At 54.5% G+C, this 20983-nt stretch overlaps 1 protein-coding gene across 1 annotated transcript in view; it reads left to right on the plus strand.

The window, feature by feature from the left end:
* Window positions 1-20983, plus strand: part of Col7a1 (collagen type VII alpha 1 chain) — a 31161-nt gene that overhangs the window by 7143 nt on the left and 3035 nt on the right. The window contains exons 21-110 of the mRNA XM_029481743.1: window positions 54-200; window positions 444-578; window positions 654-800; window positions 879-1015; window positions 1256-1382; window positions 1466-1612; window positions 1700-1872; window positions 1965-2000; window positions 2086-2112; window positions 2204-2248; window positions 2319-2381; window positions 2971-3042; window positions 3133-3168; window positions 3303-3338; window positions 3496-3567; window positions 3670-3747; window positions 4139-4165; window positions 4247-4300; window positions 4392-4454; window positions 4529-4588; window positions 4668-4703; window positions 4900-4944; window positions 5016-5051; window positions 5428-5472; window positions 5561-5596; window positions 5697-5729; window positions 6161-6193; window positions 6342-6395; window positions 6473-6532; window positions 6626-6661; window positions 6773-6853; window positions 6939-6974; window positions 7173-7217; window positions 7471-7542; window positions 7762-7806; window positions 8044-8070; window positions 8267-8296; window positions 8428-8499; window positions 8580-8615; window positions 8691-8726; window positions 8816-8896; window positions 9108-9143; window positions 9514-9576; window positions 9661-9705; window positions 10609-10644; window positions 10715-10750; window positions 10860-10955; window positions 11070-11105; window positions 11197-11232; window positions 11370-11417; window positions 11705-11740; window positions 11868-11990; window positions 12077-12277; window positions 12370-12405; window positions 12485-12538; window positions 12687-12755; window positions 12830-12874; window positions 12991-13053; window positions 13243-13287; window positions 13596-13631; window positions 13748-13783; window positions 13938-13982; window positions 14097-14129; window positions 14203-14265; window positions 14384-14419; window positions 14500-14580; window positions 14707-14775; window positions 14897-14932; window positions 15000-15041; window positions 15224-15268; window positions 15358-15402; window positions 16351-16386; window positions 16470-16529; window positions 16635-16742; window positions 16912-16983; window positions 17106-17141; window positions 17238-17297; window positions 17403-17447; window positions 17636-17671; window positions 17784-17819; window positions 17897-17953; window positions 18120-18191; window positions 18502-18573; window positions 18783-18818; window positions 19090-19170; window positions 19501-19554; window positions 19839-19892; window positions 19969-20031; window positions 20387-20449; window positions 20537-20653. Of these exons, the coding sequence (XP_029337603.1) occupies window positions 54-200; window positions 444-578; window positions 654-800; window positions 879-1015; window positions 1256-1382; window positions 1466-1612; window positions 1700-1872; window positions 1965-2000; window positions 2086-2112; window positions 2204-2248; window positions 2319-2381; window positions 2971-3042; window positions 3133-3168; window positions 3303-3338; window positions 3496-3567; window positions 3670-3747; window positions 4139-4165; window positions 4247-4300; window positions 4392-4454; window positions 4529-4588; window positions 4668-4703; window positions 4900-4944; window positions 5016-5051; window positions 5428-5472; window positions 5561-5596; window positions 5697-5729; window positions 6161-6193; window positions 6342-6395; window positions 6473-6532; window positions 6626-6661; window positions 6773-6853; window positions 6939-6974; window positions 7173-7217; window positions 7471-7542; window positions 7762-7806; window positions 8044-8070; window positions 8267-8296; window positions 8428-8499; window positions 8580-8615; window positions 8691-8726; window positions 8816-8896; window positions 9108-9143; window positions 9514-9576; window positions 9661-9705; window positions 10609-10644; window positions 10715-10750; window positions 10860-10955; window positions 11070-11105; window positions 11197-11232; window positions 11370-11417; window positions 11705-11740; window positions 11868-11990; window positions 12077-12277; window positions 12370-12405; window positions 12485-12538; window positions 12687-12755; window positions 12830-12874; window positions 12991-13053; window positions 13243-13287; window positions 13596-13631; window positions 13748-13783; window positions 13938-13982; window positions 14097-14129; window positions 14203-14265; window positions 14384-14419; window positions 14500-14580; window positions 14707-14775; window positions 14897-14932; window positions 15000-15041; window positions 15224-15268; window positions 15358-15402; window positions 16351-16386; window positions 16470-16529; window positions 16635-16742; window positions 16912-16983; window positions 17106-17141; window positions 17238-17297; window positions 17403-17447; window positions 17636-17671; window positions 17784-17819; window positions 17897-17953; window positions 18120-18191; window positions 18502-18573; window positions 18783-18818; window positions 19090-19170; window positions 19501-19554; window positions 19839-19892; window positions 19969-20031; window positions 20387-20449; window positions 20537-20653 (5486 nt within the window). The remainder of the gene's footprint in view (window positions 1-53; window positions 201-443; window positions 579-653; window positions 801-878; window positions 1016-1255; window positions 1383-1465; window positions 1613-1699; window positions 1873-1964; window positions 2001-2085; window positions 2113-2203; window positions 2249-2318; window positions 2382-2970; window positions 3043-3132; window positions 3169-3302; window positions 3339-3495; window positions 3568-3669; window positions 3748-4138; window positions 4166-4246; window positions 4301-4391; window positions 4455-4528; window positions 4589-4667; window positions 4704-4899; window positions 4945-5015; window positions 5052-5427; window positions 5473-5560; window positions 5597-5696; window positions 5730-6160; window positions 6194-6341; window positions 6396-6472; window positions 6533-6625; window positions 6662-6772; window positions 6854-6938; window positions 6975-7172; window positions 7218-7470; window positions 7543-7761; window positions 7807-8043; window positions 8071-8266; window positions 8297-8427; window positions 8500-8579; window positions 8616-8690; window positions 8727-8815; window positions 8897-9107; window positions 9144-9513; window positions 9577-9660; window positions 9706-10608; window positions 10645-10714; window positions 10751-10859; window positions 10956-11069; window positions 11106-11196; window positions 11233-11369; window positions 11418-11704; window positions 11741-11867; window positions 11991-12076; window positions 12278-12369; window positions 12406-12484; window positions 12539-12686; window positions 12756-12829; window positions 12875-12990; window positions 13054-13242; window positions 13288-13595; window positions 13632-13747; window positions 13784-13937; window positions 13983-14096; window positions 14130-14202; window positions 14266-14383; window positions 14420-14499; window positions 14581-14706; window positions 14776-14896; window positions 14933-14999; window positions 15042-15223; window positions 15269-15357; window positions 15403-16350; window positions 16387-16469; window positions 16530-16634; window positions 16743-16911; window positions 16984-17105; window positions 17142-17237; window positions 17298-17402; window positions 17448-17635; window positions 17672-17783; window positions 17820-17896; window positions 17954-18119; window positions 18192-18501; window positions 18574-18782; window positions 18819-19089; window positions 19171-19500; window positions 19555-19838; window positions 19893-19968; window positions 20032-20386; window positions 20450-20536; window positions 20654-20983) is intronic.

The raw sequence follows: 20983 nt of genomic DNA on the forward strand, positions 1-20983 counted from the left end.
ATCAGTCACCACCCCCTGCATATTCTTGGTCCTTACACTCATACTTCTCTCAGGTGGCCAGGAACAGTCCTTGACCTTGGGACCTGAGTCTAACAGCTACAACCTGGTTGGTCTGGAGCCAGCAACAAAGTACCAAGTATGGCTGAGTGTCCTGGGCCAGACTGGAGAAGGTCCCCCTAGGAAGGTGACTGCATACACTGGTGAGCCTCCCAGAGCACTCACTGGCCTGTGCTGTGCTCTTCCCCCACGCCAATCACATACCCTAATTTTCTGCACTCCAGACTCTAAGCGATTCCTGTAGGCCCTCCCCTAAGGCCCTGGCAGAGATTCCAGAGTAATCTCCCATGATGCTTCACTAAAATGAACCTGCTCCAAAATCTTGCATCTCTCTCTTGCTCTCTGCATCCATCCTCAGATCCGCTGGTCTTTGATTACTCTTTCAGAGCCCTCTCACATCCCGAGCACTGAACTCCGCGTGGTGGACACCTCTATTGACTCAGTGACTTTGACCTGGACCCCAGTGTCTGGGGCATCCAGTTATATCTTGTCCTGGCGGCCGCTCAGAGGAACTGGCCAGGGTGAGGGGAAGACCAGAAGGTGGTAACTGGGGCTCCATAGAGAACTTTTCTGCTTAACCAAATCTTCCTCTGTAGAAGTGCCTAGGGCCCCACAGACACTGCCAGGGACCTCAAGCTCCCACAGAGTGACAGGACTGGAACCTGGTATTTCCTATGTTTTCTCTCTGACACCTATCCAGAGCGGTGTACGAGGTTCTGAGATCTCTGTCACACAAACGCCAGGTATGGAAGGTACTGCGGAGAAGCCTGAGGGGACCACGGAATGGCTGACGATCCTAGTAACTCGGCTCTTTTGTGCAGCGTGTTCCCATGGCCCGGTGGACGTGGTGTTCCTCTTGCACGCCACGCGAGACAATGCTCACAACGCAGAGGCTGTGAGGAGGGTCCTGGAAAGGCTTGTGTCTGCACTTGGGCCTCTTGGTCCACAGGCTGCTCAGGTTTGGTTCTAATGAAAGCCAGATTCCACCTGTTCCTGGCCCTCCCCACCACTGATTCCTGACCAGCCACCATCACGCCATCCCTCTTTGGGTTCAGGCTTTCCCCAGCTCTTCTCCAGGCTCTGGATTATCTCTCCTATTCTACCATTGTAACTGACCCCCTGGGCTGATCATACCTCCCATGTCTCTATCTCTGTCCTACTCACATGTCCTCCCCATCCTGTGTCTGCTCCTACCCAGGTCGGCCTGCTGACTTACAGCCACCGGCCCTCCCCACTGTTCCCACTGAATAGTTCCCATGATCTTGGCGTCATCTTGCGAAAGATCCGTGACATCCCCTACGTGGACCCAAGTGGTAACAACCTCGGTAAGGACCACAATCAGTGTGGACTCCTGGGGCTTTCCCATCAGGTTCTGTGTCTCGGGGTTCTGACACGCACTTCTTCCCAGGCACAGCCGTGACCACAGCTCACAGATACCTCTTAGCATCCAATGCTCCTGGTCGCCGTCAGCAAGTGCCAGGTGTGATGGTCCTGTTAGTGGATGAGCCTCTGAGAGGGGACATACTCAGCCCCATTCGTGAGGCCCAGGCTTCTGGTGAGCTGTAGGGCTGTTGGAGAGGGGCCTTGGGAATAGAGGTGGCCCCGGTGAGGTTGTCATGTAGATTGCTGGATCTCTTCTTAGGGCTTAAGGTGATGGCGCTGAGTTTGGTGGGAGCTGACCCAGAGCAGCTGCGTCGCTTGGCACCAGGCATGGACCCCATCCAGAACTTCTTTGCTGTGGATAATGGCCCAGGCTTGGACAGAGCAGTCAGTGATCTGGCTGCAGCCCTGTGTCAGGCAGCTGTGACCATAGAGGTTTGGAGAAGGCCTCTGGGGACTGGTAGTACAGAGGGGACCTTGGGGTTCTTTTAGAACTTCCTGGTCTCAAGGAGCATCTTTGTCCACAGCCGCAAACAGGGCCTTGTGCTGTGCACTGTCCAAAGGTAAGTGGCCAGAGTTGAATGGGGTGGGCAAAGGCCACAGCTAGACTTGGTTGTTCTTACCCTCTTCTGACATGTCTTCTCCTAGGGCCAGAAGGGGGAGCCTGGAGTAACAGTAAGCCACCCTATGGAGGTGAACAGCACGTTGGGAGTCAATGGGGCAGAGGGTGGTGGATAGCACAGGACTCACTGATCACTCCTTTTAGGGACTGCAAGGACAGGCTGGACCTCCTGGCCCCCCCGGTCTCCCGGTGAGTGCCTCCCCACCTCTGCCTCTCTTGTGCCTGGCTTACAGCCTCCTTACCTGTTCTCCTCACTCAGGGCAGGACCGGTGCTCCAGGCCCGCAAGGTCCTCCTGGAAGTACCCAAGCAAAAGGCGAGAGGGTGAGTGTGGAACTCATCGATTGTCTCTAGGGTGCTCCCACCGGGGTGCTCCCACCGGGGTGCTCCCACTAGTTTTCCTGGAGGGTGTATGGAAAAAGGAAGAAGCAGAGTTAGCGGGAGGAGATAGAGTTAGAGCTGGACGTGGTGGTGCACACTGTAACCAACCCTCGCACCCAAGAGGCAGAAGCAGGATGAGACACAACTTTTAGGCTAACCTAGATTGCACAACCAGATCCTGTCTCAATAGATAGATAGATAGATAGATAGATAGATAGATAGATAGATAGATAGATAGATAGATATCCACAGAATGTTCTTAGAGGCCTGAGTGATGATTATAAAGCACACCGGATTAGGGGGAGGTTCTGGAGTGGACAGAAAGGGCTTTAGGATCCCCTTGGAGAGGCTGGGCTCTTGCTGGCATGAAATCCATTCAGCTGACAGCTGCTGCTCCTCTGCCCCACCACTCGGCTCTGGGAACACTTGGGAGCCTGTGGGGTTGGAGCCGCGGTGGGTGGCATGGAGCTCTTTATGTAAACTGGGACACTGGGGAAGGATCTTTTCCTGCTCTGACCTCTTGCCTTTCTAGGGCTTTCCTGGCCCAGAAGGGCCTCCAGGCAGTCCTGGCCTCCCTGGAGTTCCTGGGTCTCCTGGCATTAAGGTGAGCAAGGCTTGCCTTTGCCATCACCGGGGGACACATCCTTGAATGGGTGCTATAATTTTGACTGTTCTGTCTTTGGTTCATTTTCAGGGCTCCCCAGGGTGGCCTGGCCCTCGTGGGGAACAGGTAAGTGTTCTCTTCCTGCCATCCCAGTGCCTGCTAGGGTGAGAGCCTGCGGCTGGGGCCAACCATGGCTCATGAGGATCTCTCCAAGACCTATCCGAGCCTAACTACTGCCCTCTACTCTGCTTTGTCTGTAGGGAGAACGAGGGCCTCAAGGCCCAAAGGGGGAGCCGGTAGGTGAAAGGGAAATGGGGGCCAGGATATTCCCTGGAGGAGTGGGGTGCCCCAGGCCAAACCCTGTACAAGACCTGAAGCATGCTAAGAACTGGAACACCATGAAGGGCGTGTCCCACCTCCCCTACCCTGAGAACTGCTTTCTGCCCCACACAGGGCGAGCCTGGGCAAATCACTGGTGGTGGAGGGCCAGGGCTTCCTGGAAAAAAAGGGGACCCTGGGCCTTCGGTAAGTCTCAGGCTATGTGGCTGCAAGTGATAAGGGAGTAGGAGGCCAGCTGGGAAGTGACAGTCAGTTCTAAAGCACCTTACATCGTGTCTCCTCTAACAGGGGCCCCCTGGACCTCGTGGACCTTTGGGGGGCCCAGGACCCCGTGGCCCCCCAGGGCTTCCTGGAATATCAGTGAAGGTGACAACATGACCCCCAAATAATCTTATGAATAGCACATGATTCAGACCTGATGATCTCACTGGGATCCATACAACCCTTACTGTTTCTTCTGACCTTTAGCCCCCCCACTCCCCACTCAGTTCCTCGCTATTCTTTTTTGGGGATTAGGTTTTGAGACAATGTCTCTCTCTCTCTAGCTCTAGCTGGCCTGAAACTCACTCTGTAGACCAGGCTGGTCTCGAACTCACAGAGATCTGCCTGGCTCTGCCTCCCGAGTGCTGGGATTAAAGGGGTGCTCCACCATACCTGGTCCCCATTATTTGTCTAACCAAATTTGACCCAACCACTCTCCTTGCATCTTGGGGGTGGTGGAATGGTCCAGAGTCATGGGGTCATATCTGTCTTCCAGGGTGACAAAGGTGATCGTGGGGAACGGGTAAGTGAGAAGTCAGGTATCCTGGGGATGGCTTGGAGGCTGAGTCTCATGGCCATCTCCTGACCCACTGTTCTTCCCTAGGGTCCCCCAGGACCAGGCATTGGTGCCAGTGAACAAGGTGACCCTGGACTTCCGGTGAGGAGGCCTTGGGGTTCTGGTGGAGGGGCAGTGGCTGAGTGTTGGCCTTCCTAGTTTTTTACTTATGGATTTGTTTACTTCCTTCAAGGGGCTTCCTGGAAGCCCTGGACCCCAAGGCCCAGCTGGCCGACCTGGAGAGAAGGGAGAAAAGGTAGAAGCCTGACCTCTGGGTGGCCCATAGGCAGGGCCTCCCCTGGGTTTCGCTGTCATTTGTTTCTCCTTCAGGGTGACTGTGAGGATGGAGGTCCAGGCCTCCCAGGACAGCCTGGGCCCCCAGGGGAGCCGGTGAGTTAGCCTTCAACCATCAACTCCCTTCACCCTTACGCTCAAACCTGTCTCTGAACTCCCCATTCATCCTTTCCAGGGCCTGCGGGGAGCTCCTGGAATTACTGGGCCCAAAGTAAGTACCAGTTGTGGCTGGGTGTGTTCAGATGTGACGTGTTATAGTTTGGGACTTTCCCACGGTGCTTCAGTGTTCCCGGCTTCAGGGTTAGAAGATACAGCTCTGAGGAGCTCAAAGGCTGTGGTTTTGGTAGTTGGGAATCTATATGCTTTATTTGGGGTTCTCTGAAAGTGCCCCTCTTCTCTCTCCTCAGGGTGATCGGGGACTGACGGGGACCCCGGGCGAGCCTGGAGTAAAGGTGTGTAGAGCCTGGGGGGTGCTTGGGAGCATCCGGGTTATGCTCAGCTCTGACCTCTTCTGTTCTCCCAGGGTGAACGGGGACATCCTGGTCCCGTGGGACCCCAGGTAAGCCCCTGACCTCAGTGCCAACTAACTTATAGACTCGACGTTTCCTGCTAGTTCTGATTTCTTGTTCTCAAGCCCTTCGACCCATCAGCAAATGACACCTATCCTCAGGGATGCAGGCTCGGGGATGCAGGCTCAGGGATGCAGGCCTAGGGATGCAGGCCTAGGAATGCAGGCTCAGGGATACAGGCTTAGGGATGCAGGCTCTAGCCCTCAGGCTCCAGGTTCCAGCTCTGGGTTTTCTGACTAGAACAGAACTGACCTCCATTCTCTCGATGAGTTTCACTCTTTCCTATCCCAGTCCCATCCCCGAGACCCCTTTCTAACCTGCCCCCCCCCGCCCACCCAGAGCAACACCAATATTTCTCTTCCCCAGGGGCTCCCCGGAGCTGCTGGACATCCTGGAGTGGAGGGTCCTGAGGTAAGTCTGTGACTGTGGAAGGGGTCAGGGATGAGGCTTTCCTAGGTCCCTCCCTCCCTGTTTGGGCTCACAATGTCTCCGTGTACAGGGGCCACCAGGACCCACTGGCCGCCGAGGAGAAAAGGTAGGTTTCAGATGTCATACTTCCTGGCAGATGGGACACTTGGACCTTCAATCCCTAGGTGGCCCTTTGACCTGTCTCTGTCCCTGTCCTCTCTCCTTAGGGAGAACCTGGTCGCCCTGGGGATCCTGCAGTGGTGAGTGAGGGACAGATGGGATCCTGATCCAACATGGTTCTGGAGCACTGATACAAACTGTTGCTCAGGGCAGTGGCCTTGGGTAGGCCCAGCTTTGTGGTCCCCTGGATGCTGTAATCTGCCTTCAGACAGCTAGCCGTGTCCCTCTGACCCTTCAGACAAACAGCCCTGTCCCTCTGATCCTTCAGACAGCTAGCCCTGTCCCTCTGACCCTTCAGCCAGCCAGCCATGTCCCTCTGACCCTATAACCATTTTGAGGTCATGAACATGGTGTCAGGTGTCAGCCATTTTGTATAGCCCTTGCCTGTCTGTGACCTACAGACAGAGACAGAGCTCCGTGACATCCAGCTTCATAAATCTCTGTCCCTCTAGGGGACTGGTCCTATGATATCTAACCAAGGCTGAGTTGTGTCTGTCCTGTTGGTTTTCAGGGTCCTGGTGGTGCTGGAGCCAAAGGAGAAAAGGTATGTCAGGAGGCTGTTAAAGGGTGAGGTCAAGGTCACAGGGTCTATCTTGGGTCCGACCTAGAGATCACAGGCTTGTAGCCTGATTCCTGGGTTGTGGGAGTGCCTGGAGCCTGGTTCTAGTATTGATAGCCCTTGTCACTTTTAGGGAGAGGCTGGGCTCCCTGGGCCCAGAGGAGCTTCTGGAAGCAAAGGAGAGCAGGTGACTGAGGGGACAGCATGTTGGGGGGGGGCAGGTGCAGGCTATACACCCCTGAATACTGATCATTCCCTCTACAGGGCACACCTGGATTGGCTCTTCCTGGAGACCCTGGCCCCAAAGGAGACCCTGGAGACAGGGTAACTAAATATGGGGCCAGGGATATGTGACAGAGGGTGGAGGGAAAGGTATCTAGAATTCTGACTAGCCTGTTCCCCTTCCTGCTTTCTCAGGGTCCCATTGGCCTCACTGGAAGGGCAGGACCCACAGTAAGTATCTGTGACCTTGGATGACCCTCATGGTTGGTAGAGCTCCCTCCTCTCTCAAAGGCTATCTGTTGTCTGAGTTGTGCATCCCCCTCTTTCTTGTATCCCTGACAGGGTGACTCAGGGCCTCCTGGAGAGAAAGGAGAGCCTGGTCGACCTGGTTCCCCAGGACCTGTTGGCCCCCGAGGAAGAGACGTGAGAGACTGGATCTAGGGGTGTCCTGGGTGTTGGGATGCATCACTGGGACCTTAGGACCAAGACTGACCTTCATGTCTCACAGGGTGAAGCTGGAGAGAAAGGTGACGAGGGGACCCCGGTGAGACTCCTCCCCACCCTGTGGCTTTTGATCCTCTACCTGAGAACCGTGACCCCAAGGACCTTAGGACCCTAGCAGATAATTGTGTTCATCCTCTGGCTCCTGTCCAGCCAGTGCCCAGCCCATCTCTGTCCATGCTTACTGAGTCAGTTAGATCCTAGCCCACCTGCACAGAGTGACTTTCTTCTCTGTCACTAGGGTGAGCCAGGTTTGCCTGGAAAAGCAGGTGAACGCGGCCTCCGGGTGAGTCTTCACAGGGAGAAATAATGGGTCAAGCAAGAGGGAGGAAAAAACTTAGACAGGAATGTGAAGAGAGGTTCCGGGGGGTGGAAGGGAGGAGGTGAGATATGAGAGAGGAATCTATCTACCAGGAAGTGTGGGGTGGTGGGAAACTCTCATGGATTTGGGGATGGTGGCAGACATAGGCAGAATAGAAGTTCATGGGAAAACCTGAAAATGCCTGAAGAGTCTGCCTCAAACCAACTGTTCTTTTCAGGGGGCACCTGGGCCTCGGGGGCCTGTGGGTGAGAAGGGGGACCAGGGAGATCCTGGAGAAGACGGACGGAATGTGAGTCTCAACCTGTGGCCCCTCACCCCTGACTTCAGTCCCGATTCATCCATCCAGTTCCCACCTCACCCTCCAAGGAGTCACTCCCACAGTCTTCACCTCCCTTCTCTCTTCTGGGAGAACTTCCCAAAGGCCAGCAGGACCCCATGAGCCCTCATGGTACTTCTAAGCCTCTCCTCAATTGTTGTCTGCCTTGACTGACCTCCTGGCCTTCTGCAGGGCAGCCCTGGATCATCTGGACCCAAGGGTGACCGTGGGGAGCCTGTGAGTAGTACTGCACCTGGGCTTGTGTGGGCTGCCATCGTGGGCATTGTTCAGGCAAGAGACCTGGAAGTTATCAGGGAGAAGCACTAATGGCCACGTGCAGGCTTAGCTGCCTTAGCTGCATTCTGGGAATTGGCATTGGGGCACTTTCTGGAACTGGGGGACAGAGTTGAGCCTGGGCAACTCTGAACTTCGATGCTCTGGGCTCCTATTGATGCTAGTAATTTCTTTTTCCAGGGTCCCCCAGGTCCTCCTGGACGGCTGGTAGGTGTTGAGCTAGGTCTGGTCTTCTGGCATCCCCTTTTCTATCCCCCATTGCCTCCTGTATCTCCCCACCAACCTACTTCCTTCACAGACCCTTGACACCTCCATTGATCTTCATCACCTCTTACTGTCCCCATTGCCCCTTTCCAGCCTTGGATTTCCTCTTGAAGTGCTCATATTGATCATTGTCCTACAGGTGGATGCAGGCATTGAATTCAGAGACAAGGTACAGGGGTCTGGGGGTAGGAGTGAGGCCTCATGTTTGGGAAGTATCCAATGGCCCTTGTGACAAGATATAGCTCAAGTGTCCCTAGTGGCTAAGGTGCTGATCCCTCAGCCAACCTGTTTCTGCCACAGGGAGAGCCTGGACCAGAAGGTCCCCGAGGACCCAAGGGTGACCCTGGGCCCCCTGGAGCCTCTGGAGAAAGGGTAAGTGTGATGAGCCTTGTCAGGGGTGGGGGGCTACAGTGAGAAAACCTCACTCTGATTCTTCTGTCTTTTGTCTTCAGGGCATTGATGGGCTTCGGGGACCCCCAGGCCCACAGGTGAGTGTGTGCTTTGCCCCTTAACCTGCACCATCCATTGCTCTGTCACCCTCTATCTGACCTTGTTCCCTCCAGGGAGACCCCGGTGTTCGAGGCCCAGCAGGAGACAAGGTGAGAGGACTGGATGGGTTTCGAGAGGCAGAGTTGGCTCGAGGACCCACCTCAGTCTTCAAGGCTTCCTGCCACTGTGTTTTCCTCAGGGTGATCGGGGACCCCCAGGGCTGGATGGCCGGAGTGGGCTGGATGGGAAACCCGGAGCCCCTGGCCCCCCAGGGCTACATGTGAGTAACAGTTTTCTCAGTCCTGTAGCCCTTTATCTCACTTGTTTAGTCTTAGCCTTGAGTCATGGTACCAGCATGCTCTCTGTGTGTCCTTTTAGAGAGCCTTCCTGTGTGGGGCATATCACCGGTAGGTTTTGGGTTCACAGGAACCATTGCCTGCCGATGGGCAAGGACCCTCGTCCCATGTTCCTAACTTTGAATGTCTTCTTAGGGTGCTTCAGGCAAAGCTGGGGACCCGGGGAGAGATGTAAGTCCGGGGAGATGTCAAGGTGGCGGGTGACTTGGGGGTCCAGGAGAGGCCTCATGGGTGTCATCACAATCAATGAGAACAGGGCAGATGGTTCTGCTGGGTCTTTGGGAGGAGATCTCTGCCCCTAATCAGCAGGTCACCTGACCCCTGGCTGACAGCTGCTTTACACATCTTAACAGAATGGTCCTGGAGTTCTTCCTTTAGGAATCAAAGCTAGAGAGCCCTTGACTTACAGGGTCTTGGCCTCAGAGGATTTCTACAAGACCTCTGAGTCTCTACACTGGGGACCTTCTAGGCTATGGGGTGCCATGTCCTAAGGGACAGCTCAGAGACCTTCTTAATCCTAACAATGATTCCCCCCCCCCAGGGGCTTCCAGGCCTTCGAGGAGAACATGGCCCCCCTGGTCCCCCTGGCCCTCCTGGAGTTCCAGTGAGTCTTGCTTTCAGACCATCCCTTTAGCCTCTTCTACTGTCACCTGAGCCCTAAGATCTAACCAACTCTCTGCTCCCGCAGGGAAAGGCAGGCGATGATGGCAAGCCAGGCCTGAATGGGAAAAACGTAAGTGTGTTTAAGACAGTGCTGCCACACCTGCCAAGAAAGGCCCACGTGTTCACACAGCCCAGAAACACAGACAGCACTGGGAGCACACGTACTGACTTCAATAGACATGCACCAACACCAAACATAGCCCTGACGTGACAGTGCGTTTGAAGTGTGTTCTAGGGCACACCTGGGCAGCCTTATGTGAGTTAGATCTGTGTGTGTGTCAGCTCAGGAGGAGCAGTGTACAACAAGATAAGCCACAGCCACTTGTCCAGTCAAAGAGCCACACAACCAGGTTGAGAACGACAGACATGTGGGCATGGAGCCATATTCAATGACACGTGGAGATATGTTAACACTTGAACACTACATTTAGACAAAGATGTAGTGAAGCAAAGTCCCATGGCTTGCCCATAACATAGCTGAGGACATGCTGACATATGTTTATAGCAATTGTCACCAACATGCATATGATCACATATATTGAAATACATGTAAGATTTGTAGACACAAGCCAAAACATACAGTTTCTAAGGAACTGGGGACCCAAGTGTATATGAATAAATTCATGCTTAGACGTAGGCCATGGTATGCAGATAGAGGACACACAGAGCCCTGTGTACATCCGCTAAGTCACATGTGGATAGGTGTGCTATAAGGCATGGACTCTTACTGTGTCTGCATGCATGTGAGTTACATACAAAGAGCTACAGGAGGAAGGCCTGAGCTTGTATACATGGCTGCAGGCACACATAGGCTGCCCTGGAACATGCAGCACTTTGCTGGGATGGACAGACACAGGTACTCTAAGACACACAGCCATAAAGCTACAGGCACAGATTCAGTTACAGTCATCAGAAGTCTATACAGACGGTCTCGAAGCCAGACCATTTGGGCTTATGGGTCTTCTGCCCTCAGGGAGAACCTGGAGACCCCGGAGAAGATGGAAGGAAGGTAAGCCCCTCTCTTGGAGGATGCTGTGGCCTCAGATTGGACCACGTCTAAAAAGCCTTATCTCCCTTAGGGAGAAAAGGGAGATTCGGGTGCCCCTGGAAGAGAGGTAAGTGCTTGGTTTTTTTTTTATATTCTGTGGTTCCTGATCATGACCCTGTGAGAAATATGGTTCCACTCCTCCATGGGACCCTGGATAGTAACTGTATCCTCCACAGGGCGCTGATGGCCCCAAGGGTGAACGTGGAGCTCCTGGCAATCCTGGACTCCAGGGTCCTCCAGGTCTCCCGGGGCAGGTCGGTCCTCCCGGCCAGGTGAGTGTCTAGGGTAATTGTAAGACGTGGGATCAGTAGCCCATTGTGCATCCTGAGCTACTGTTTTGGGGTGCCTTGACCTATATGACCCTTTCATGTTCCTTCATACTTCAGGGTTTCCCTGGTGTCCCAGGAATTACGGGTCCTAAGGTGAGTTTGTGTATCTGTGTTGGGTAAAGAGTACGATGCGGGGCTGGGCAGGATTAGGAGACATGTTCCTGCTGGGTCATTCTCTTTCCAGGGTGACCGTGGAGATACTGGATCCAAAGGGGAACAGGTGAGGCTCCCACCTTTTTCATTAGTCCATGGAGCTACATCCTCCCACTAGATGTATATATATCCTGCCCCCCGCACCCCCCCACAACCCCCTCCCCCGCCCCGACTGGGTCCCAGTAGCCAATTTCTTGTCTCCAGGGCCTTCCTGGAGAACGTGGCCTACGAGGAGAACCTGGGAGCTTGCCAGTGAGTAAGACCCAGCCCTTGTCTGCATACCCTGGCAGTCACTTCTCTCCCTTGCCCCTTGCCATCAGACTCTATGGGTTCTGCCCTCTGTCCTCAGTTGCTTGCACCACCAGGTTCCTGTAGCTTCCGTTCAAGAAAGCAGAGGTGGTGGAGAAATGCCAGAGATAGGCCTCACCCCTGACCTCCAGAGGGCAAGAGGGTGCAGACACTTTCTCGGGAGACAGTGTGGGGCAGGAGAGAGGACCTTCTCTTGCCTGACTAGTTCTTTACCATCTTTGTGTCCTCAGAACGCAGAGCGTTTGCTGGAAACTGCTGGCATCAAGGTAGGTTGTTCAGAAGCTGATGGAGGGTCCAGTGGGGCCCTAAGAGACAGGCGGTGTCCACGGGGCCCCACGGATGAGTTGTAGCAGCTTCAGGCCTGCTGATTCTCTGTGCCTTCACCACTCTTAGGTGTCGGCCCTGCGGGAGATTGTGGACACCTGGGATGAGAGTTCTGGCAGCTTCCTACCGGTGCCTGAGCGGAGACCTGGCCCCAAGGGGGACCCTGGTGACCGAGGCCCTCCAGGCAAGGAGGTAAGTGACTGCTGGATGCTCAGTGGGTGTCCCTGGTGGAGGGCACACTCTTACAGCCACAAGCATTCACCCTTCTCCTCCCCCAGGGCCTCATTGGCTTTCCTGGAGAACGTGGGCTGAAGGGAGAGCGTGGAGACCCTGGCCCTCAGGGGCCTCCTGGCCTGGCCCTGAGTGAGAGGGGCCCACCTGGCCCACCCGGCCTTGCGGGGGAACCCGGAAAGCCTGGCATTCCTGGACTCCCAGGCCGGGCTGGTGGTTCAGGGGAAGCAGGAAGGCCAGGAGAGAGGGTGAGCCTGGGGCTGACCAGGAGGGGTGGGGGAATGGTGGGAGAGACTGGCCTTCCCACTAATGTTGGCCTCTCCCTGCTCTTTGTATCCAGGGAGAAAGGGGAGAGAAAGGAGAACGCGGGGAACAGGTGCGTGCTGGGGAGACTCTCTGAAGGGGCCTTCCCGGAGCCTTTACCAGTTGGCACAGCCTCCTGTTTCCTTCTGCAGGGCAGAGATGGCCTTCCCGGCCTCCCTGGACCACCTGGCCCTCCTGGCCCCAAGGTGATCACCCAGCCTTGTGACCGGTGATAATACTACCCTGAGATTGGGCCCCAGAGACCCCAAAATTTTGTGTGATCCTGGGACCTGTACTGATCCCGTCACACCAGTATGACAGACTCATCTTCGCTCCATGATTTTGAACTTATAGGTGGCCATTGAAGAGCCAGGCCCTGGACTGGCTAGAGAGCAAGGACCTCCTGGACTCAAGGGTGCCAAGGTCAGTGTGGGGTCAACCTGTGACTCAAGCCTTACCACGCCTCTCGGGCCTGACCTGATGTCTCATCTAAACAGGGGGATCCAGGCAGTGATGGTAACCCTGGACCTAAAGGAGACAGGGTGAGGCTTCCTACCCTACTATGCCGTCTTGCTGTGGGGCATGCCATGAGCGGTCTGCATATATATGTGTACACATGGCAGAGAATGGGGCTCAGAGCAGGATGTTTTGTTTGCAGGGTGTACCAGGCATCAAAGGCGATGTGGGAGAGCCTGGAAAAAGGGGTCACGATGGCAACCCAGTGAGTTCTTGCCCCATAAGTCACATGTGTGTGAGACCATGGCTCTTACATGTGTTGTCATATATGCAGGGCTGGAATCAGCACTGCTTAGGAAATAAGTTCTATCCTTGGCCATTGGGAGCAGGGTGGGCATGAAGAAGAGGGGGTTGGGTGTCAGGACAAGGTGCCCTTAGACCAATTCTTTTACAGGGTCTACCGGGAGAGCGTGGTGTGGCTGGGCCTGAAGGGAAGCCGGTAAGTGGATTGGCCACGAGAGTAGCCAACCTTGGATCTGAGCCCCTTGCTGGGTTTATTTCTTGAGGGAGGGAGTAGGGCTATGCCTATGTGCAAATTGCAGACATAGGTGCATGCTGCCTGACAGGTTTACTGTGTGTATGTCTGCGTGTCTATAAGCTATTTGTAAGGGCAGACCACAGGTATATGGCCATCTGTTCTGGAGAGGTGGGCAGTATAAGGATGCTCACCAGATAAAGGTCCTCAAAAGATGGAGACAGGCCAAAGTGAGGCCTGGACCAAGGTTCATCAGCCCCTTCCTTGTGCAGGGTCTTCAGGGCCCGAGGGGGACCCCTGGCCCAGTGGTGAGTACATTAAAACCTTCATTTTGTTCCTCCTATCCTGTGCCAATCACCAATGAAAAACATTGCCTGCTTTCCCTGGGTGGGGCTGGCTCCTTTCATCAGACTGTCCCCAACAGGGTAGCCATGGAGACCCTGGACCACCTGGTGCCCCGGTGAGTGATGGAGAAATGATGGTTTTAGTGAGGGTAGGAGAGGGAGGGGACAGTCATCTGTCATTGTTGGTGAACCAGGCTTTGTTCATGGGAATCCTGGAACCCCAACAGACAACACTGAATCCCGTGTTCTGCCTTCATGCTTTTTTTCTAGGGTCTTGCTGGCCCTGCAGGACCCCAGGGGCCTTCTGGCCTGAAGGTGAGTGTAGGCACGGAAGGGGAATGGGATGAACAGATGAAGAAGGGAGGGGGGATGCCACACATGTCTATTCCCACGATGGAGCTAAGCACATGGTTTCTGGGACTTTTACAGGGGGAGCCTGGAGAGACAGGACCTCCAGGACGGGTGAGTGGTGTAGCTGTCGGGGTAGGTCACAAGGACACTGTGGGTTTGCCACTGTCCTGACTCCTCCTTCCAGGGTCTGCCTGGACCTGTTGGAGCTGTGGGACTCCCTGGCCCTCCTGGCCCTTCTGGCCTTGTGGTAAGTGAGTTGCAGTAGGGATACCATGCAGTAGGTCCTGTGTTCCACGGGTTCCACATTCTCCAGTGTCCTTTGTTCCTTACCTTATATGACCTTATATCTGCTCCCCACTCCCCAGGGTCCACAAGGCTCTCCAGGTTTGCCCGGACAAGTGGTAAGTCATGGTGGGCTTGGGCTGGGATCCAGGGGTTATGGGTCATTATGCAGGTCCTTGACTGAGTCCCTTCTTTTCAGGGGGAGACAGGGAAGCCAGGACCTCCAGGCCGTGATGGTAGCAGTGGAAAGGATGGAGAGCGGGGAAGTCCTGGTGTGCCGGTGGGTGTTTTAGGAGGGTTGGTGGTGGGCTTGTGATGGAGCCCTGTGCCCAGCTGGCTGGGTAGGAGGTGGGCAATGGGGATAGGATGATGGAAAGAGTTGATTCCTCACACTGCTCTTTCATAGGGGTCACCAGGTCTGCCTGGCCCTGTTGGACCTAAAGGAGAACCTGGACCTGTGGGAGCCCCTGGACAGGTGACTCTTGCCTCTGCTCCCTACTCCCTGCCCTAAGCCTCAGTTTCCACTTACCATCTGGAATGGCAGGACAGAGTGGGAACCAAGGGCGGCTAGACCACTTACTGGGCATTCCCCACAGGTGGTGGTCGGGCCCCCTGGAGCAAAAGGCGAGAAGGTGAGTATTGAAAGAAAGGGCTGTGGAACGGGAATGAGGGAAAGCCACTGACATCCTCTGTTATCAGGGAGCCCCGGGAGACCTTGCTGGAGACCTGCTGGGTGAGCCGGTGAGTGTGACACCCCTGTCAGTAGGGGTCCTTTGACCCTTGGTTTATCTATCTACATGACTCTTAGCTTTCACAAGCCCCCCCCCCCCCACATTTGACCTCCCTGGCCTCAGGCCTACCTCCTTAAGATCTGTTTGTGACTAACACATGCATGTGTGGTCCTATGACCCTCATGTCTATAGGGAGCCAAAGGTGACCGAGGACTGCCTGGACCACGGGGTGAAAAGGTGAGTGTGTCTGGGCTCCCAGCATAAGTGTTAGGCAGAGTAGGGGTGAGGCCGTGAGGCCAGGGGCCCTGACCATCCTCTATGTGCAGGGTGAAGCTGGCCGTGCAGGAGAGCCTGGGGACCCTGGGGAAGATGTAAGTCTGGGCTCTGGGCAGGACCAAACCTGGCTTGACCATGAAAACAAAGACCATGCTTGGGGTTGTTCATAGCGCTGAGCCCTTACTGCCTATGTTCTTGGGGGTTGTTCATAGCGCTGAGCCCTTACTGCCTATGTTCTTGGGGGTTGTTCATAGCGCTGAACCCTTACTGCCTATGTTCTTGGGAAGTTTCTGCTTGGAGCACATAACACACAGCTGCACGCCTTTTGGTTTCCTTATTTGTGGACTTCCATACTTGTGGATGCCAGCTTGGCTTCTGTGCACCCATCCTTCATCATGGTTCCTTACCATGGCTGAGCCCATGCAGGTCTGATACTGCCTCATCTCCCAGGTCCCAGGATGCAGCAGTATCTCTGCAGGCCTCTCCTTGGCCACGTGTTTCTAATCTTGTGTTCCGCCCCCATCCGCCTGAGTATATATCTGTGCTCACGTCTAAGTTTCCTGATGGAGTTTCCATTGAGCGCCACATCTGTGGCCCCTCCTATTTGCCTGCTCACGTGTGAGCTCTGTGTGCCTGTGGTCACGGCTGAACTCCCACATGTCTGTGGTCACATCTGGGCTTCCCTTGGCCTGTGTTCTCACAAGCCTATGGTCCAGTCTGTGTTTCCAGAGGCCTGTAATCATCTGAATTCTCTCATGAATATTTTTGGTCCATAGAGAAGCTTGGTATTAACATTCTTATACTATTAAAAAATGTGTATGAGTGTTTTGCCTGCTCATTTGTGCACTACCTGCTTGCCTGTTGCCTTTGGAGGCCAGAAAGGACATTGGATCTCTTACTGAAGTTGTAGATAGTTGTGAGCCACCATGTGGTTGCTGGGAATTGAACCCAGGTCCTCTGGAAGAACAGCCAGTGCTCTTAACCTCTGAGTTATCTCTCCAGCCTGAATTACTTTATATAGACACATATTTTTTATTTTTTAGGGTCAAAAAGGGGCTCCAGGACTCAAAGGTCTTAAGGTACATTTATATGGAAAGGTCTTTGCTTGGAACCATGGGCATATGACTCTTTAAACCTGATGAGACTCCTCTTTCCCTCAAAGGGTGAGCCAGGCATTGGGGTTCAGGGCCCCCCTGGCCCGAGTGGTCCTCCGGGTATGAAGGTGAGTCAGTGCTCCCTCACAGGCTCCTGAGGTGGAGGAGGAGTTCTGGGGCCTGACCTGGGAAGGTGTCTTTGTGTGACCACTCCTCCTTTGAATCTGTTTCAGGGAGACTTGGGCCCCCCTGGTGCCCCCGGTGCTCCTGGTGTTGTTGGGTTCCCTGGCCAGACAGGACCTCGAGGAGAGATGGGCCAACCAGGGCCTGCTGGAGAGCGGGTAAGAGGGCTAGGGAGAGCACTGGAGACTTAGCCATCTCGGGGCCTCTGAATTTGGTAGCAGGTGGGGAGGAAGGAACTGGGTCCCTTCCTTGGTGGTACCCAGTCTTGAGAGGAAGAGAAGGATGCTTCCCAAGCCGCTCTTATCTCCCTTGCCCCACTTTCTATAGGGTCTGGCAGGCCCTCCAGGGAGAGAAGGTGCCTCAGGTCCCTTGGGACCACCTGGACCACCAGGGTCAGTGGTGAGTAGAACTGCCTGAATGCCCGTCTGCCCACTCGAGAGTTATTGGTGGGGATTAGGCCATGAGGTTGGGTGTGGGGGCACTTCAAGCCCATAGGTTCCTCACCTCACTCTGACCCACAGGGAGCACCAGGCGCCTCTGGACTCAAAGGAGACAAGGTAGGTGACATGCTGCTGGCTTTCCTATGCCTCACTGAGCTCCTATAATCCTCTGTCCTCTACTGAGTCCCCTTACTTATTCCGCTTGAACTCTAGGGAGACCCGGGAGCAGGGCTGCCGGGGCCCCGAGGTGAGCGTGGTGAGCCAGGTGTCCGGGTATGTATATGTCACCACAGCCAGGGCTCACCACCCCTCCATTGTAGTCCTTGCCTCAGATTCCCAACCTCTGACTCAGTGGACCTAATGTCATCCATCATTCAGGGTGAAGATGGCCACCCTGGCCAGGAAGGACCTCGTGGACTCGTGGTATGTCCTGTCAAGGAGAGCCCAGTGGAATGACTCATCCCTGCCTGACTGCAGACTGTCCTGGCCCTCTGGTTCTCCTCACTGGCTCTGGTCCTCGTATTCCTTCTCTAGTCCTGTCTTACTCTCTGTCCCTTGAGCTGCCCTAGTCCTCCACATCCCATAACTCACCATCACTGTGTTTCACACAGGGGCCCCCTGGCAGCCGGGGAGAGCAAGGAGAGAAGGTAAGAGTGTGGGAAGAAGGCCCCTGGGTGAGTGGGGGTGATGATGGATATTGTAATTAAGGTCCAGGCCCCTCCCCAAGCTCCTTGAGATTCACATTCTTCCACCCAATAGGGAGCTGCTGGCGCTGCAGGGCCAAAGGGTGACAAGGTGAGTGTGGTATCAGGGATGGGTAGAGCAGGAAACTGGGGTGTTCCTGACTCTTCTCATTCCTCCCTGCCCCTCAGGGTGACTCAGCTGTGATTGAGGGACCTCCCGGGCCACGAGGTGCCAAAGGGGATTCGGTGAGTGGGTGGGTCTGGTTCAGATTTGAACTTGGTCTCCCTTGGCCGTAGGAAAGAATTGGGTGGGACTGACCCAGGGGACTTGAGAGCTCAGCTTTCCAGAACACGAGGGGCACCCAGCTCTTGAACCAGGCTCCTGACCCTGATTTCTGACCTCTTGACCTAGGGTGAACGAGGGCCTCGGGGCATAGATGGTGACAAAGGACCTCGGGGAGAAAGTGGGAATCCTGGTGACAAGGTACAAGGAAGAGGGTGGGGTTTCCTCATGGGGGTCCTGCAGGCTATGAGTGTGTGTGCGTGTGCGTGTGTGTGTGTGCACGTGCATGCCACAGAGTCAGAGAAGGACAAAGCTTATTGTGTGCAATAGTGACTCCAAGGTGGAAGAGAGGATAGGGACTGTGGGGGAGAGCTCCAGTGAGCTCCATGGTGAGACCAGGAGGAGGCTCTGGCCTGCAACTCCATAAGGAAACAGAAAGGGGGGTCTTTGAGTGTTAGGGGTGCTCCAAACAGTGTCTTAATTCTGTCCTTTCTTCTGGTTACTTCTAAAGGGTTCCAAAGGAGAGCCAGGTGACAAAGGCTCAGCTGGATCGATTGGAGTTCGAGGACTCACAGGACCCAAGGCAAGTTCCACCCCGGGCTTAGTCACTCACGCTCACACCTGCCTTGGGGATTTCTTATGTTAAAGGGATATTGGTTTCCTTGGTCATGTGTGTTCACATAGGCTCTATGTGCAGACTGGGCCCTGGTTTAATTGGGTCACCAAATGATTGCATGTGCCAGCTTAAGGCACCGTTACACTGAAGGACTTAACTCAATCTGTTTCCCATAGGGAGAGTCAGGTGCTGCAGGGATCCCCGGTGAGCCGGTAAGATACCCCAATCCCATAGAGACACCCCATCCTCATAAGGTCTCCTCCATTCCCATTAGGCCTTTTAGGGACCTAATTTTTTATGACCTTCCTTTTCTCAGAAGCTTCTGCCTCTAAAGTGAACTCTATGGTGGTGACCTCAGCCCATGCTGACCCTTGTCCCCATGGCAATGGGTGGTGACTGGAGTCCCCAGCCTACACTCTAAGGTGGTTTCCCTTGATCCCTCACTTTCCTGTCTTGATCCATGTTAACACCTTTTCTCCACAGGGAGCCCCAGGAAAGGATGGAATCCCTGGTTTCCGAGGAGACAAAGGAGATATTGGCTTCATGGGTCCCAGGGGCCTCAAGGTGAGCCAAGGTGGCCTGGTATTGGAGAATATGGGGCCTAGGTTCAGATTTGAGAGCTCAGGGGTGTTAGCTCAGGTTGGGAATGTCTAACCAGTAGGAGGAGCTGGTTTTAAGCTCAAAGATTCAAGGTGAAATAGAAGTAGCCCTTTTTAAAAATTTTGGACCCAGACTCTTTGTGTAGCACAGGCTAACTTTAAACGTATCATGTAGCCAAGCCTGGACCTGAACTCCTGACCCTCCTGCTTCTACTTCCCCAGTACTGGGATTACAGATGTGTGCCATCACACACTTGACTGAGAACTTGCCTTCTTATCTGCTTTCCTACCTTAGGGTGAAAAAGGAATAAAGGGAACCTGTGGCCGTGACGGAGAGAGAGGAGATAAGGTATAGATAGATGTAACGGGAGATTCTGGGACCGTGGGGCTGATGCGGGGACCACGGGAACTGATGCGTGTGCTGTGGGGCTGATGTGGGGGCCACCAAGGGTGAGGAGGGTTCCATGGGGCTGATGCAGGGGCCACAGGGACTGATGTGTGTGCTGTGGGGCTGATGTGGAGGCGGGGGTGGGGGGCACAGGGACTGATGCGGGCATCATGGAAGTTGATGTGAGGTTGTGAGGGCTGTGGGTGCTGGGGCCCAAGGCTCACTCCTCTTCCTGATACCTCCAGGGAGAAGCTGGTTTTCCTGGTCGCCCTGGGTTGGCAGGAAAGAAAGGAGACATGGTGAGTGTCAGGGTACACCCTAAATGAAGAGGGGCAGTTGACTAGAGAGCCATCCTCACATTTTTTTTTCCTCTAGGGGGAGCCTGGTATGCCGGGTCAGTCTGGGGCTCCTGGGAAAGAAGGCCTGGTCGGTCCCAAGGTACAGGGACTCTTGATAATGGACACGAGGGGGGTGGAGTCAGATAGGTCAAAGAAAGTCATCACAATAGAGCCAAAGGAGGTTGTGGCTTTGGGGATCGTGTGGCTGATTCTGAGATTTCAGGAGAGGTTTGGGGTCAGGAATAGAGAGTTGGCATGAAAAGGTAGACAGTGAAGAAGGGGTCATGTTGTATCAGGGCAGGGCTTGGGTGGAGTTGGTGTTATGGAATCATAGTAGAGGCAGTAACAGATGCTTGGATCATACACTGTAGAGGGCATGGGGGACTCACAAAGCTCAAGGAGATACAAGAGCAGGATGTCAAGGCTGAGTATTTTTCTGCTTCTTCTGTTTCCAGGGTGACAGAGGCTTTGATGGGCAGTCAGGACCCAAGGGTGACCAAGGCGAGAAAGGGGAGAGGGTAAGTTGAGATCAGGGTTTGTGGTGTGGGGGGAGCATTGTCTCTGGTAGGGGTTTTAAACACCAACCCTTCTCTATCTTTCTGCAGGGACCTCCAGGAGTTGGGGGCTTCCCAGGTCCCAGAGGAAACGATGGCTCTAGTGGTCCCCCAGGGCCACCTGGTGGTGTTGGTCCCAAGGGACCTGAAGGGCTTCAGGGTCAGAAGGTAAGGTTTTCCAACTGTGATGTTTGACTTAACCCTCCCCTCCCTGATATTTTCAGACAGGGTCTTACTGTGTAGCCCTGGGTGGCTTGGAATTCTCTATGTAGATCAGGCTAGCCTCAAATTCAGAGTTCTGCTTGCCTCTGCCTTCCAGGCACTGGGACTAAAGGCTTGCACCTCCATGCCTGCTGCCATTTTGTTTTTTAAAGTTTATTTTTTTAAATAACACTCATATCAATGTTTTGTTTGAAAGTGTGTCTTAGCCGGGCGTGGTGGCGCACACCTTTAATCTCAGCACTTGGGAGGCAGAGGCAGGCGGATTTCTAAGTTTGA

This window comes from Mus caroli, chromosome 9, assembly GCF_900094665.2.
Source record: "Mus caroli chromosome 9, CAROLI_EIJ_v1.1, whole genome shotgun sequence".
Classification (NCBI taxonomy): Eukaryota; Metazoa; Chordata; class Mammalia; order Rodentia; family Muridae; genus Mus; species Mus caroli.